Source organism: Oreochromis niloticus, linkage group LG23, assembly GCF_001858045.2.
Source record: "Oreochromis niloticus isolate F11D_XX linkage group LG23, O_niloticus_UMD_NMBU, whole genome shotgun sequence".
Lineage (NCBI taxonomy): Eukaryota > Metazoa > Chordata > Actinopteri > Cichliformes > Cichlidae > Oreochromis > Oreochromis niloticus.
In genome coordinates this window covers 12,819,221-12,834,615 of record NC_031986.2, presented here as the reverse complement: position 1 = coordinate 12,834,615, position 15,395 = coordinate 12,819,221, and the positions used below count along the sequence as shown (strand labels likewise).

At 41.7% G+C, this 15,395-nt stretch overlaps 1 protein-coding gene across 1 annotated transcript in view; it reads left to right on the top strand.

Moving 5' to 3' along the window:
• creb3l1 (cAMP responsive element binding protein 3-like 1) overlaps nt 1–15,395 on the top strand; it is a 39,506-nt gene that overhangs the window by 12,218 nt on the left and 11,893 nt on the right. The window contains exons 2-4 of the mRNA XM_005460642.4: nt 1,372–1,504; nt 4,448–4,534; nt 15,152–15,306. Of these exons, the coding sequence (XP_005460699.1) occupies nt 1,372–1,504; nt 4,448–4,534; nt 15,152–15,306 (375 nt within the window). The remainder of the gene's footprint in view (nt 1–1,371; nt 1,505–4,447; nt 4,535–15,151; nt 15,307–15,395) is intronic.

Genomic DNA, 15,395 nt, shown 5'->3' with positions numbered 1-15,395 from the left:
ACAACACTAAACAGTAGGAAGAACAGAACCAAAATGACACTAATAGAAAACACAAAACGCTGGGTCAAAAGGACCCAGGATCATGACACATACCCCGAAGTTCAAATACACTTCCACCCCCACTTTCAAATGCAGTCATGGTTATTAAGCGAGCTCTGCAGGGGTTTTTTGTAAATGTTTTTTGATGGATGCATTTAGCAACACTTGAATAAAGCCAATTAATAAAAGTCAGATATACTTTTGAAGAGGTTAAATCTGTTAAAAGTAAATTGCTCATGTGAGCTTTATCTGATAGTATTAATTCACAGGGGGGAAAAATTCCCCCATAATAGACAGACACGGGAATCTAATCATAACAGGAAGGCTTAGAAAGTCATGTTTACCTATCAAATTTAAAATGTGCTCTAAAACTTAGTGTTTATGTCAGCTCCGTTGGTAGCCCTCAGTTGGTTTCTCACAGTTCTTACAAGCCCTTTCCCTCCATGCATATGATCCATTGTTAGTATTTGAAATATTGAGGTAAGCCTTGTATTTATTATCCCAATCATGTCTTTATTGTTGCTCCTGGACTGATTTTATCTGTTGTGACACTTCTGGCAGTTCTTGGGAGCCTCGCTTAAGCTAATTTCCAGGAATAAAACATGTAAATCAACTTTTGTGTTTCTTGCTAATTAAATCAAGTTATTTCTGTCAGTGTCTGAAGAGCCTCCAAGCAGTGTGTTGATGGGTTTCCAACCAACCCATGTGTATGTGCGCATAGGCTTTGGCTCTGCTTTTCCCATGTTTTCTGAAGACCAGGGTGACTCATATCGTGTGTGTGTGTGTGTGTATGCGTATTTATGTGTGCATAAACCAGTGAACCAGTGAAATCAGAGCACCGTGCTGTCCCTTGCTTCCAGAACACCGTCTCTCTCTGCTCAGTGACTCATTCATCCAGACTAGAGGATTAATCTGTCAATGCTGTTTCCCATTGACTGACTCTTCGTGCCATCAACACAGCCTATGTTGTCTTGTTTCTGACACTGAGAGATAAGTCTGTCGTAGAACTGAAAGTATAGGTCCATTATTTGATGAGTCGATTTACTGAAAATGAAGTAATTTTCCAGCTATTTTCTTGTCCCAGCTTATCTAAGGTTTGTCACTTTTGTCTTTTTATATCACTGAAAGCTGGATGTTTTCAGATTTGCACTGTTGGTTGGAGAAAGAAAAGCATTTGAGCGCCATACCTTGAGCCCATCTTCCCTTGTCTTTATCCTTGTGTTTTTCATTGAACATTGAATTGCATAAGGTTGATTGTACCAGAGTGGTTTTATAAAGTAACGTCAGCTAAATACTCCTTTATCTGTGTCTGTTTCTGTATATGTTTTCCAGCCTTTCTCAGGTGACCAGATGGACGACTTCAGCAGTGAATTATTTAACAGTTTCTTCGACGACCATGTATTAGAGCGACCCCTACTGGCAGAAAGACCTTCATTTTTACACATTGACATGGACAGCAGCCCAGGTGAGCTCCTCTTGTTTTATTATGAGAGATAATCAGAATCCACCTGTCACACGAACCCACACACAGCTCCTTATGGCTGGGCTTTTTTTTGCTCCATATCATCCCTTTTAGTTGTTTACTTCTCACTTATTTTCCGTAATCACCAGTAATGCCAGGAGCACTGATTGGTCCTTGGATCGAATACACATGGGTACAGCACCAGGTTGGACTTACGTATGCTGGTACGATGACAATAGCTATTGAACTCTAAGCTAAGGCCAGTTGCTGCAATTCATTTGCTGTGTGTTTCCATTCTTTGTCCTCTTTTTTGGCGCAGTAATAACAGATGTCTGGAGCCGCGACTCAAGAAAGCACCGCAGTTCTTTTTTGTTGGTCTTTGTTCATTGAGGGCAGCCCAGAACTGCACATTTACCTCTTTTTCACCAATGAAGCAGCAATGCTGGTGCCTACTCTAGAACCAGTTTCATACATTTTCACCAAATGACTGGCGCCAGGGCCAGAATTGCTGGGCACAAGTTAGAAAGTTGGAACCAGTCACATCAGTAGTTATGGGAAAAGCCACTGTAAGAAGTTCACCGTTCAAACCTGTCTAAAGGTCAGAACTAGCTCAACTGTGGCAACCATATCATTGCATACCCGGCTTTAGCCAACCTTTGGGGAGAAAAGTCCCCAGTCTCATTACTTGGGTTGACTCAAAAGCCTTCTCACTGACATCAGCGCTGGCTCCTTCTGTGCCCAAGAGTTCAAATTTCATGATATGAGAGCCAGCTTCTGTTGCCAAAGTCTGACTTCCAGAACTCCTGCCTGCAGAACGGAACAGATTAAACTCGCTTGTTACTGGATCTTGTTTATCAGCTCAAAGTTATTGTAATATAGGCGCTCACAGCCTGTGGATGCTGTCATCAGCTCATCACTTGAGACAAGTGAGTGTCACTGTTAGTCGTTGCCATAGTCACAAAGTCATTAGAATGATTAGAAGAAAGGACAAAAAACAGGATGTTATGTTATTATCATGTCTCAAGAACGCCTGAGTCACTTTTACATTAAAGTCTTAACAGCACTCTCACTATGTAGGGACATATGAATATGTGCTATGTATGAATATGTACATAGCATCATGAATGTATACATTTATCCAGAAAATAGTACTTTTAGTACTCTGGAAAAGATTATTCTAATGAGTTTGATAGTCAGTATTTGGTATGACCACCTTTATTCTGAACTCTTTTAGTCAGCTTTCCTTTAATTTCTTTAAGTAGTCTTCAGGAATATTTCTCCAAGCTTGTTGAAAGACATTCAAACCTCTTTTTGAACGTTGGCTGCCTTTTCCTCTGTCAAGATGTTCCCACACAGCTTCAGTAATGTTGAGGTCTGAGCTCTGGGGAGGTCAATCCATGACTGGTACCGTATGCTTTTACTGCATTGATAGTGTGTTTTGGATCATTGTCATACTGAACAATGAAGCTGTTCCTGATTAGTTGCTTTTCAGATGGTATTGCATGGTGAATCACAATCTGATGGTACCTTTCTGTGGTCATAATTGCATCAGTTTTGGCAGGAACTCCAGCACCACTGGTTGAAATGCAGCCCCTAACCATGATAGGGCCTCCACTGTGTTTTACAGATGACTGCAGACACTCGCTGTTGTACCTCTCTCATAACCTCTTCCACATATCCTGACAATGATTCGAACCACATTTGAGTTCATCACTCCATCAGACCTGTTGCCACTGATTTTCAGTCCAATTCTTGTGTAATTTGGCATATGTCAGCCTTTTCTCCTCATTTCTCTTTCTAAAGAATGACTTCTTAATGACTTCCTTGTTATCCTTCCACTGTGAGAATTTGTAATGAGCCTTCACTGAACAATAGCTGATCACCTAAAAGTTCAGTTGCATCTCTCAGGTCCTGTGTCAGGTCTTTGCTGGATTTTTCCTGTTTCCTACGGACATGAGTTTCAGATACTGTTCATCCAAAGTGATTTTTTTTTAGGTCTGCTTCTTCTTCTTTTGTCCTCAATTATTTCCTCAAGATTTTAAGGATACACTCAATTTCATGATGAGATATGGCAGATTTTCAGCTAATGGCTCTCAGCTTGTTGGTGCAACAATACTTTTTTAATCCTGTGTTATTGTTGACATGCTTCATAGATTTAACTATAAAGAAATGGGAACAAATGATGTGTTTTTGTGACAGTCTCCTAGCAACAAAGTGCCTAAAGATACAATTTAAAATGGGTTCTTTGCTAAATTTTTTCTTATTTGTAGGATCAACACTGGTTCATCCTTTGAGTAGAGTGCCCTTTTGTGGTTGAGTGATTCATTGGTCAGTGTTACATGGCTTAATAAACAAAACATTCCTGTGAAAATGGTCAGGACTGGACTGATAATGGGTCAAAAAGGAGCCAAAGGAAAATGGTTGAAAGACCTTGGAGAACTATCGCTCCTTGGAAGCAAACTATAAAGAAATGAGAGGTAGCTCGAGACTTATGCACAGCACTGGGAGTAATTGTGAGAGTCTTAAATCTTGGACATAATGAAATTCCCAGCAGATTTTTCTGTCTAATTAAAGAAAATCATGAATATTGAGGGGCAGCATTCATGAGGAACCCATGCTCTCATGATCATCATCGATTAAGGCCTTAATGACAAAATATGTCTTAATAGCTATCACTGATGCAGCCAAGAGACCGGAAAAGCACTGCAGTGACACAGCTCATTCATGAGGTGTCGGGCGCTGAACTGGCTTTGTGGCTTCTTTCTGTAATTGTGTTGTCATGTTATAACTCTGTATTTACATGACAGAGAGTATGACTGAATTATTTTTAAAAATTGGAACTGAAAACAATTGACTGAGTCGATGAAAAAGCTCTCAAATCTGCACACACAGAGCTTGCACTGCTACATTTTCCATCCTTGTGAGACGGCCTTGTTAATCTCACAGATATTCAAGCAGAGCACAGCTACTCCTTGAGTGAAGACTCAGCCCCCCAGAGCCCAGCCCTGTCAGTCAAAATGGACCAAGACTCTGGTAAGTTTGATCTTTTCATTATTTCTTAGCCTTGCTTCTTTTTAAACCGCTCAGAGCCAAGCAAAACTCTCCTGCTGATGTTTAGTCTGGCTCTTTATCACGCTGGCTGTCCCCTGGTTATCTGGTTGGCTCAGGTTTGTGCCTGATATAACACTTAGCAGGCAGCCTGACCCGCTCTGCTGCCTGTCAACTGTTGTGCACTTTGATTGGCTCAATCCACCGCCTGTCATATATAATACACGATCATTGGCTTAATGAGACTTTGTGTGCAAGTGGAGGAGAAATGTTGCATATTCCGAGTCCTGCTTTCTTCACCTTCCTCTGTCTATTCCTGACTCATCTTCCTCATTATCTTCTCCTCCCTGTCTGCGTCTCTACCTGTCTCGCTCTCGCGCCGTCTGTCTGCGTGCTGTCTGTTCTCCGTTTGTCCCGGGGATCCTGCTGTATGAACCCAGTATGAGCAGCTTTCCTCCAGCTAAGCCCTGCCCACCTAACACACACAGACACACACACATAGACACACACACACACAGACACACACAACACTATGACAAGCGTATGGTTTTAAGTCTGCAGCTTTAGCCGGAGCCAGCGGAAACTCTCTCTCTCTCTTCTGTCAGGTTATCTCTCTCGTTCTCTCTCCCTTTCTCCGTCTCTCTGATTCCTGTTTATCTTCTTTTGCTTCTCTGTCTCCTGTAATCCAATAAAATCCACTTCATTCGTATAAATATCAGATTACCTGCACTGCCAAAATGCCACATTTTCTTGAAAAAAAAAAAGCACAATCCTTGATGGATAGATAATACTTTGCTCCCGAGAGAGAGAAAGAGAGAGGGACAAAGGATGAAGTAATATCAGGCTGAATAAATCAGTTTACAGTGACAATCACTCCGGTCGGTCCAAACTTCAAACAAAATATGAATATCTGCACAGTGATTCAAACCCAAACAGGAAAATGGAAAAGAAATACAGCATTAAATATTTGATATTGCACAATAAATTAAAAAATGTGCTTAGTTTTGATTTCATGGTACTTTGTGGATATTCTTTTCTTTATTTCTTCACTGTGCAGTTGGAGCACTATCAGTTCACATATGGTGCGCACACACATTGACAAACCCACGTTGTATGCATTTGTTATTGGACATGTGCATGCATGCATTTTACAACCCGCATCTGCTGCATGGTGCCTTAATATTTCGCTTTAGAGGCAGCGTTCGAAATTTTTAAAGGGAAATGGTACAATATCGTTTAACCAACTGTGTCCTAACATGCCTTTTCCGCTTGTACACTGGCACAAAAATAAGACGCTGCAAGACTATTTTAATGTTGCTTTGCTTTTCTTTTAGGACGACAACATCTTGTCTTCTTCTCTGCTTTTGCATGAATGTTAAAAAGGTCTCCAAAGCGTCTCTGGCAAGCAAATGGCAAACCCAGCAATGTGTTATAAATAATCATAAAACGGATTTAGTCTCTGTTTTCCAGCATTTCCTTTTAACCTTAACGTGGTTATACTGGAGAGGATGACCAAAAGGGGTTTTACTGTGTGCAGCGGCGGTGAAAGCTGTCTTGCATGCAGCTGGTTATACATGTTGTCTCAGCGGTTTAAGAAGCTTTTTAAAAGTTTTTTTTTAGCATTAGCTATTATATTAGGCTCTGTTTTGTGCACAGTGCTGTGCCTGTTGAATAAAGAGCTGCATGTCAGATTAGGCCACTTGTTGAATGCTCCGTTTTCACTTCTAGATTTGACACTTTTCACAATGACAGATATGTTGTGGCACTCCTGGACTATTAGCTGTCATATTGGCATGTAGCAGTGTTTTGACAAGACTGCTGCATCTGAGAAGTTCTGCGGTATCGCTGCATGAATGACGTTTCAGGGTTGGACTTCTGTGCACAGTTCCATTGCTGTGTGGTATTGCTTATGCAGTTTGGAGAAGGGGACTTTGATAATAATAATAAAAAAAATGCACATGTGGTGTCTTGTGAGATTCCAGGCCATTTAGCATGCATGCTAAAATGTTTCTGAGACGGCAAGCCTTGGTCATAAATCCTAGTATCTCAGTTCCCAGAATCAAACTCTAATCCTTGCATCCTTGCCAAAGATGCGCACATCCTTGCAGGCCTTTCCAGCTTCAAACGAGAGCACGGCAGTAGAGCAGCTGCTTGTTTGTCACGATGAGTCAGGTTAATTAGGCACCAAGAGGTGTTAGACGTTCTTGACCTTTCAGAAAGCCCGTCAGTTCTGAATGAAGGGATTTGTGGATCTTAGTGTGCTTTGTTGGACAAGAAGGTCCTGTCCAATTAGAATTACAATGATGGGTAAAACAGTGGATGCAAGGATCATGTACCACTCACAGACAAGATCAGACTTATTTGACACCCACTGCTGGGCTGTTTATACGAGAAGCGTCCTGATAAAGACAGAAAAAGTTGCGCCTATTGCCTCAGCAAGTATCACCCATGTTCCATTGCTTGAATTGTACAGTGGTTGATAAAAGTGAGATCAGATATTAGCCTGTGTGTCCATTAATGGCCAGATGAACTGCATCCAGGCCACTTTTGTCTCAAAGTACCCATCACATACAGTGAACACAGCACACAATAGATGGAAGGTCTATCAGTTAGTGAAAGTCAGTTAGTGCTTACTTAGCCTCAGTCTACAACAGCAACGTATCACTGTAACAATAAAAGATTATGATGTCCTCCTATGTGGGCGGTTCCCAACAAATCAAGTCAGTTCAATCCTATTTTATTTATTTAGCACCAAATTGCAACAGCAGTCACCTCAAACTCATTTTACATCGTGGCCCACTTTGATTTTAGGTGAGGCACACTGGTGAAACTGCCCTCTCGATCAGTGTAAAGAAGTTTAACTTCAATTTAATCTCCCAGTTATCTCAATGTAAGAAACAGAAGTGCGATTTCACCAGCACATTTTTAGTTTTTGTACATGATAAAGAAATGCTGCTGTAGTAAACAAAAGAAATCTGTCAGCACGACTGTTTGGGCTTAAAGTGTAAGAAATAAATGTGTAAAATTACAGCAAAAATTTTGGCAGCTGACTGCCCAGACTGTTAATTCACAAAAATGTCCTGTTTTATTTATTTATTTATTGCACTGTGAACACAGTGTAAAAATTCAAAATTTATGTAGCTGACAGTGAAAAAATTCAATTTTTCTGTCATTTAATTGTCTATTCTAATCTGAATGGCTGTGGTGGACAGCTTTATCAGGAGGACAAGCTGTAAAATACATAAAAATGCTGTTAAAAGTCCAAACTTTACTATCTCCTTCACATTTTCCAAAGCTGTCTTTGGCCAGATTATTTAGATTGAAGTCTTTGTAGGGCTGATTCTGGTCCCTGGGCCTTATGTTTGGAACGCCTGTTGTAAGGTGGTAAAGACCCTACAATAATACAAGAAAAACCAGAACACTCAGATAACCTCGTATGAGAAAGCACTTGGTGACAGTGGGAAGAAAAAACTCCCTCTTAACAGGAAGAAACCTTTGGCAGAACCAAGCTCAGAGAGGGACAGTCATCTGCAACATGACAAAAAACACACTGTGGAAGACAGGCAGAGATTAATAATAACTAATGATTAACTTATAAACACAGAGAGAGTTAAAAGAGGTGAGTGAAGAAGAACCACTCAATGCATCATGGGAAGTCTCCAGCAGCTTAGGGCTATTGGAAAATCAATAAGGGAGGATTCGGGGTCACCTGATCCAGCCCTAACTACAAGCTCTATCAAAAAGGAAAGTTTTAAGCCTAATGTTAAAAGTAGAGACGGTGTCTGTCTCCCAAATCTAAACTGGAAGCTGGTTCCATAGAAGAGGGGCCTAAAAGTTGAAAGCTCTGCTGCTTAAAATCAGTAGTGATCAAATGTGGTTTGGTGGTTCCTGGAGGTCTTCAAGGGTCACTTGGCTGCCTTGCTTTGTTGTTACTGCGGGACTCACACTACTGCCAGCAGAACACAACAGCGTACAGATTGTCTGTGGTCATTTTAAACTTTCTTTCTTCCTCTCAGCGTGTGGTCTTTGTTGTTGTTGTTGTGCCTCTTATTCGGTGTTTTACTGCAGCTCCTTTTTGCGCTGATCCATTGAATGTTTTAATGCTACTGCTGCCCCGCTGAGATCAAACACAGCCACCACCTCTCCTCCATTAACCCCCTGTGATGACTGCCGGGAGCCGTTTGGTCATTAACGCCGGATTTCTTACCTGAGCTTACAGCAATTTACCCACACAGGAAGACCTTTTAAGCTTTCTTTCTTTTTTTTAATTAACAACATTCAACGAAATTCCAAAACGTGGATAGTGAAACAATTGGTTTTACTTGTCCTAAACCTTACATTTACATTTAGACAAGTGTGTCACTGTGATGTCAGTGGAAATATCACAGTGGCCTCTCTGTGTTCAGGACCATTTTCTTATGCATTGGCTAAAAGCTAAGAGCTTCTGGTATTCATTAAAAAACAGTGTTAGAGGGCTTAACGAGGGCAGGAGGCTTAACGAGGCTCAGGCGAGCAGCAGGACTGGCCTCATTAAGGAGAGGCCTCTTTCTGATAGGCAGGATGTGTGGCATAGGTAAATGTCGGATCCACCCCCAAAACTGGATTCCTGTCTTCCTCCTGATGCCTTTTGTGCGCTCGTTGATTTCCTAAAACATTTCAGGCTCACGCTGCTAATCAGCAACATTAGCGGCGAATGATATTTTTCACAGGTAGCTGAGCCGTAATGAGTGTGAGATCATGCAGGAGTCGGGGCAGCATGGAAAAAAATACTAAAGTGGGACTAATGAGCTGTTTGGGGTGGGGTCCTCGCACTGCCAGTGGAGGTTTTTATCCAGCTACATTATCATCACTTCTATGGCAGTTACGCTTGCTAAAGAGACGTCTATTACAGCGATGCCGTGGCGTGGAAAAATGCGATTAACTGATTAGGCATTTGCTTTTTGCTTCACTGCAATCAGATAAAAATCCAAAATGTTAGGATTTCCTGCTTTTAACTGTTTTTTTCTGACTTTTGAGGAGTTAGGGGCCTGTTGATGGGACAAAACAACACATTTTGAGATGTCACCTCAGCCTTCAGGAAGTAATAACAGGGATGTTTTTCATTTTGGGTCAATTCGCAGACCTAACGACCTCTTTTTTGTAGAATAATTGAATAAATTAGGAATAAAAGCGCAGCGATTGTTAGCTGCAGCCTTGGACTTCAGCTCTTCCAGCTCAAGGGGGGAGTGCTGCAGTTGTGATGACATTGGACTTATTAAGCCCAATTTTCTACGCTCATGTACTACCTACTGATGTACAAACCGAGATGATGCACGGTCCATTAATGGCAATAATTCTGATAAATCGCTTCTTTCCTCTATTGCCATCATCGCTTTGAACATTCAGTCAAGTATAGGCTCAAAGGCAGATTTTTATAGGGTTGAGAGACCCTTGTGATTTCAGAAGCAAATGGCTATCCATGTTTGTGCCCACTGTGATTGAAGTATTGGGTTCAAATAATCAGCAGCAAGTAGATTTAGATATATTGTTGCTCATAATGCTTCTTATCATTGTTTTTCACTGCCCTGAGGGACGGTGTTTATGCCTCACATGGCTGCTGACTTTGGGCGTTACCCACACGCCCAAAGTCAGCAGCCATGTGATTTATTCTCTCTCTCTGCTGTAGTAATGGACAGGATACAGACACACAAGCACGCAAGCAGCTGTCTGATTGGGAATACACCTCCGTCCCCCCTCTTTGCTCTCACCAATCACACACACTCACGGCTTGTAAACTTCAGACCGTTTTTTACCAGCACAATGTTGCTAGGAAACCAGGATGTGATTAACGTGACGTTCACACATACAGACGCACGCACGAAAAAGCAAAAGCCCTCTTTCAATGCACCAGGGGAGCCTTTAGGACGTGTGTTTGATGCGACAAACATCAAAGTCACTGGCGTGGCGTTCGTGTGTCAGTGCTGACATAATGAAACATCCTCACTCCTCCCTGTCTGCCCGCAGTTAACTCTTTAAAACTTGTGTCGTGGTTTCGCTTTTAACGTTGAAGGAAGAAAACTTTTAATGCGTGACTTTCACCTAATTATGCCCCGTGGAGCAGCTCACCTTTAAAGGGCCTTAATTCAAAGCATGTGCAGCTGACCCTTTAATTCTGGTTAGACATACTCGTATGTCCCAGGGTTATAAGCGCTGTTCAAATAAACAGGACAGTTGTATTGAAAATTTCCATTTGAAAGCTCGCGGAGCCTTTTAGACTTGAACTTTTAGACCTTCACTCACTCTTACAAGTAGATTCAGAAATAGGTACATTAGAGGGACAGTTCAGGTTTGAGCAGTCTGGAGACAAAGTTAGAGAGGCACAAGATGGTGCGGGCATGTGCAGAGGTGAAGATAAAGGAAAAAGGCACAAATAGGACCTGTCCTCTAAGGCTAAGAAATACTTCCTAAGCTCTGATCAGCATCCCGAGAACTAGGGAGGCCAGGAGGTCCCTGTCACCAATGCGTCCATTCTGAGACATTAGGTGAAATAAAAGGTGACAAAACCTAATCTTTCTTTCTTTATTTCTTTACCTTCATAAGCTGAGGTGTGGCATTTTGCATGTGTAGTTTGCATGTTCTTCCAGTGACTGTGTGGGTTCTCTCCAGGTACTCCGGCTTCCTCCCACAGTTCAAAGACATACACTTAGTGGGGTTAGGTTAATTGGTGATTCTAAATTGCCCATAGGTGTTAATGTGAGTGCGAATGGTTGTTTGTCTCTCTGTGTTAGCGTCAGATTGGCCATCTGTCCGGGGTGTACCTCGCCTCTCACCCTATGTTAGCTGCCAACTTGCCATACAATTGCGAATGAGAGAAACAGAAGGCAGTGGATTGATTGAATGGCTCCATTTTTTTTTCAATCTAAACATTTAACTGACGATTGGATTTCTCTTTCATCAACCACAGTGTCACATGACTTATAAATTATTGCACACACACACACACACACACACACACACACACACACACACACACACACACACACACTTCTGAGATGAATCTGGCACAATTGCCTCTAATTCAGAGTAAACTGAACTCCACGTGCAAAATTGGTGGAACGCTACTTTAAAGCCACCTATTTGGAAAGGTTAGAGTTGAGCTGCAAGAAAAAGACCACCGAGTAATGTATCTTTGGATTAGATGATGCTGTTGATTGCAGCATCTGGATTCTGACTCTCAAATAGGAATCTTGTTAGTTGGATAGGCCAGCTTGGAAAATCTGGAACCAACCAAATCTGTAGCCAAACAAAACAAAACAAAACAAAACAGCTGTTTGAGGTTTTGTTCTGTGCAGTTATCCAGCTAACTTGGTCATTTTGTTTTGTGAGACAGGCTTCAGGAGACACGACACTTTCTTGTGGATTTTCCTCCGACCCTCTTTCAGGGACAAAATATCTCCAGAGGGCTACTGTGCTGTGTGGGAGTTAGCAGAACTTGTGCTTAGAAAAGGCTTTAAAAATAAAAGTCAACGTCTATTTTAGATCATCTTGCTTCAGGTACTGGTAAGAATGTGAAATCTGGTCCCGGGGGTGCAGACGTGAGGAACAGGTCGATGAGGTTACAGCTGTTTATCTATTTATCCTTTCCACTCTTCGTTCTTCTCTTTGCAGGATCCTTCTGACTCAGCACCCCTCATGAGTCATGGCAGTATCTAACAAAGCTTCCAGTGAATTTTTTCTTGTCGTCTGAAGACAGTCTTGTCAATCCCCTTCTTTTAAGATCGCTCAAAATCTTCAATGTTTAGTTAAAACAGTCTCAGAGGTTTGAATGCTGCTTTCATACCACTGTTTAAGACGTTTTAGACAAACGAAACAGAGCAGCAAAGATATGAGGCTTGTCAGAGTGGAAAGAAAGAAGTTCCTCATTAGCTATCATCAGTCACTAACAAGCAGCATGATGTTAGTCAGGCCTTGTCAGCTTTGTCTTGCCTCAGGTCATTTCAGGAGGTTGGATGCACTGGCATCTCTGCGGACACACTAAAACTTCCTAAAAATACTTTCTGGACTTCAAAGCAGACTAAACAACGATTTACCTGTGCTCCTCTAGAAATATACCCACATCGTGTTTAGGTGAACCCTCCTTTGAAATTGCACTCTCGCCTCATTGCCGGGTCACTCGATTATGCATATTTTCAGTGTTTAAAGGCGGCGACTGTTTCTCTTCCCAGGAAGCATAATGAGGGCGAGTTGCCGGTTCAGCCCATCTTTTATTTCAGGGTATATACACTAGCTGGAGGGAAATTATGCACCGCAGTTGCCAGAACGACATTGTCCAGCCTTGTCAGGAAGAGCTCAGATATTTTGAGCTCCTTCAAAGTGTGATTTGGAAGCTGTCAATTACTTCCCGTTGGAAGACCTACAGCAAAGACTCCCTGAAGAGAAATAAGGTTAACTTTGCTCAAGTTTCTCAGATAACTGGAAGCTTCTTTTCTAAAGAATAGGAACACTTTTCTTGAATTCTTGACACTTTTTGTTGGTGGTGGTGGTTTTTCATTATTGCCACTACAGGGCTCGCAAAATTTCAAAATCTCTGGTAGCCCTTCGGGCAGGCACTCTTCAGTTTTTGGTAGCCCAAAATAAATTTAAGTAGCCCGAATAAAAAAGAGAGCAATTAATTTTTTAAAGTTTTGTTTCCTTTACAATATTATACATTAAAGTATAATATTGTAACGGAAACAAAAATTAATCAGAAAATTGTTAAAATACAAATCACAACTGTATAAAAATTACAATCATCAACTCGAATACTTGTTTCTAATTGAACAGAAATTTCTATGAACTTGTAAGAACTGTGTAGAACATGAATCAGTCTGTGTCAGATCCTGAATCTGAAATTTCCACTGAAGTCAAGGGTAAGAGGCAAGTGGAACCAAGATCGAGGCCATTTGCTTTTTGAAGTTTGCAAAGACTGCTAAATTTTGACAATGGTAGTTCACTCTTTGCAACATAGTATCCTTTTGAAAGATTTTTCAGGACTTCTTCTTGTGCTTGGTTTATTTTTAGTATGTTTTTTTGCAATTGCTGTTTGTTCTGGGAAAGATATTGCAGACTGGGCAATAATGCATTTCTTGCATTTCTCATGGGTTCTGATGGGGTCTTTCTTAAAATTACTGGTCCCAGTAACAAAGGCGCTTGGCGACTCAGATATCGAGGGAAACTCACAACACACCTGGCAGAACATCATGTTATTTATCTCGTCATATTCCAGCCACATAAATTCTTTTGTCCATGAAACCAAAAAAGCTGAGCTTTCTTTTTGCCTCAGTGTGATTTGTCATAACTTTTCCGTTTTGTGGTAGGCTTTTCATTGGCTGCCCCTTCTTCACCCTGACCTGTCTTATTTGGCTCAGCAGAACTAAAATACCGGCGTAAATCCTGCTGCTTTTACACACGTACTTACATAACGGTCAGCGATTCTCTGCGCAATCAACCTCTCACATGTTTAAGCTTGCTGTGGGAGATTTCACTTGTCACGTTTGAATAGTAAGCTAATGAGTGATAAGACGATGTCAGAGGAATTGGTGCGCAATTAATCGTCACTCACCAATCAGTCCTGCCGCTCTCTATACACCGTTCGCGCGATCGCAAAGTGAAAGTGAAAGCAAAAAACAAGCACAAATTCAAACGCGATTTCAATATGTCACATATTGACAGAGGCTCATCGATGCCAATAACATACTTACTCAACTACATTTGCGAAAGAAAATGCAAAAGCATTGACACATATTTTTCCTTCGTATGATAGCCCGACGGGCAGGGCTGAGATAGATTTTGGTAGCCCGACTGGAAAAATCGCTAGCCCCGGGACGTCGGGCTAGCGATTTTGCGAGCCCTGCACTAGTATTTCATTTGATAGTTGAAAGAAGAAATTAGCGATTGAACCTTTAGTTGGGACTGTCTGGTCCAATACACAATAACACTGTGGCCTTTAATTGTGAATGCAAAAGTCAGGGCCATATAGTCGGGTTAGGGTTGGGGTACAGTCGTGGTTGTATGTATATGGTTGTATTGGAGTCATGGGGTTAGGGTTAGGGTTTGCCAGGGTTTGTGGTGATGGGATGGTGTTCCCACGTTGCACTGCTATGACATCAAAACAATGTGACTGCCCCTTCCCCCCTTTCGGTTGTGACACATGGAAAACATCTGCAGGTATTTCTGCAGCTTTATGCTCTGCTTTAGCTTTTTCTTTGTGTTTTTGTTGTTCTCACACATCAAACCATTTGGTTCAGATTAAATACTTCAGTATAAGAAAGCTGAGGATGACTTTAGGGGAACATGATCGTGTGGTGGTTAGCATCGTTCTTTCACAGCAAGAAAGCCCTTCTGTGTGAAATATTCTCTCCAGGTACTCTGCCTTCCTCCCACAGTCCAAAGAGATGCCTGGGGTTTAGGTTGGTTCATGATTCAGTATTGGCCGTAGGTGTTAATGGTTGCCTGTCACTATGTGTTCGCCCTGCGACAGATTGGCAGTCTGTCCCGGGTGTATTCTACCTCTCACCATGTGATAAATGGGATAGACTCCAGCCCCTTGTGACCCTGCCTGTGTCTGTGTTGTCTTTTCTGTAGAGTTTGAGTGGAGCTTCAGCCAGGACCTATCAGCTATCTTGGTGAAGCAGGAAGAGCCTGATGTTGGCCAAAGGTTAGATCCTCAGCCTTTGGAAGCCCCGCCTCTCATATTAAGCCCCGCCCCTCCACACAGAGGCTCACCATGGAAACACACGGTTAGCATCCATCTGTCCTTTGTCTCAGTGATGAAACATTTAAAAAAAAATAAAATGGGTGGTGTTTTTGATGTCAGCTACGTTTGTTG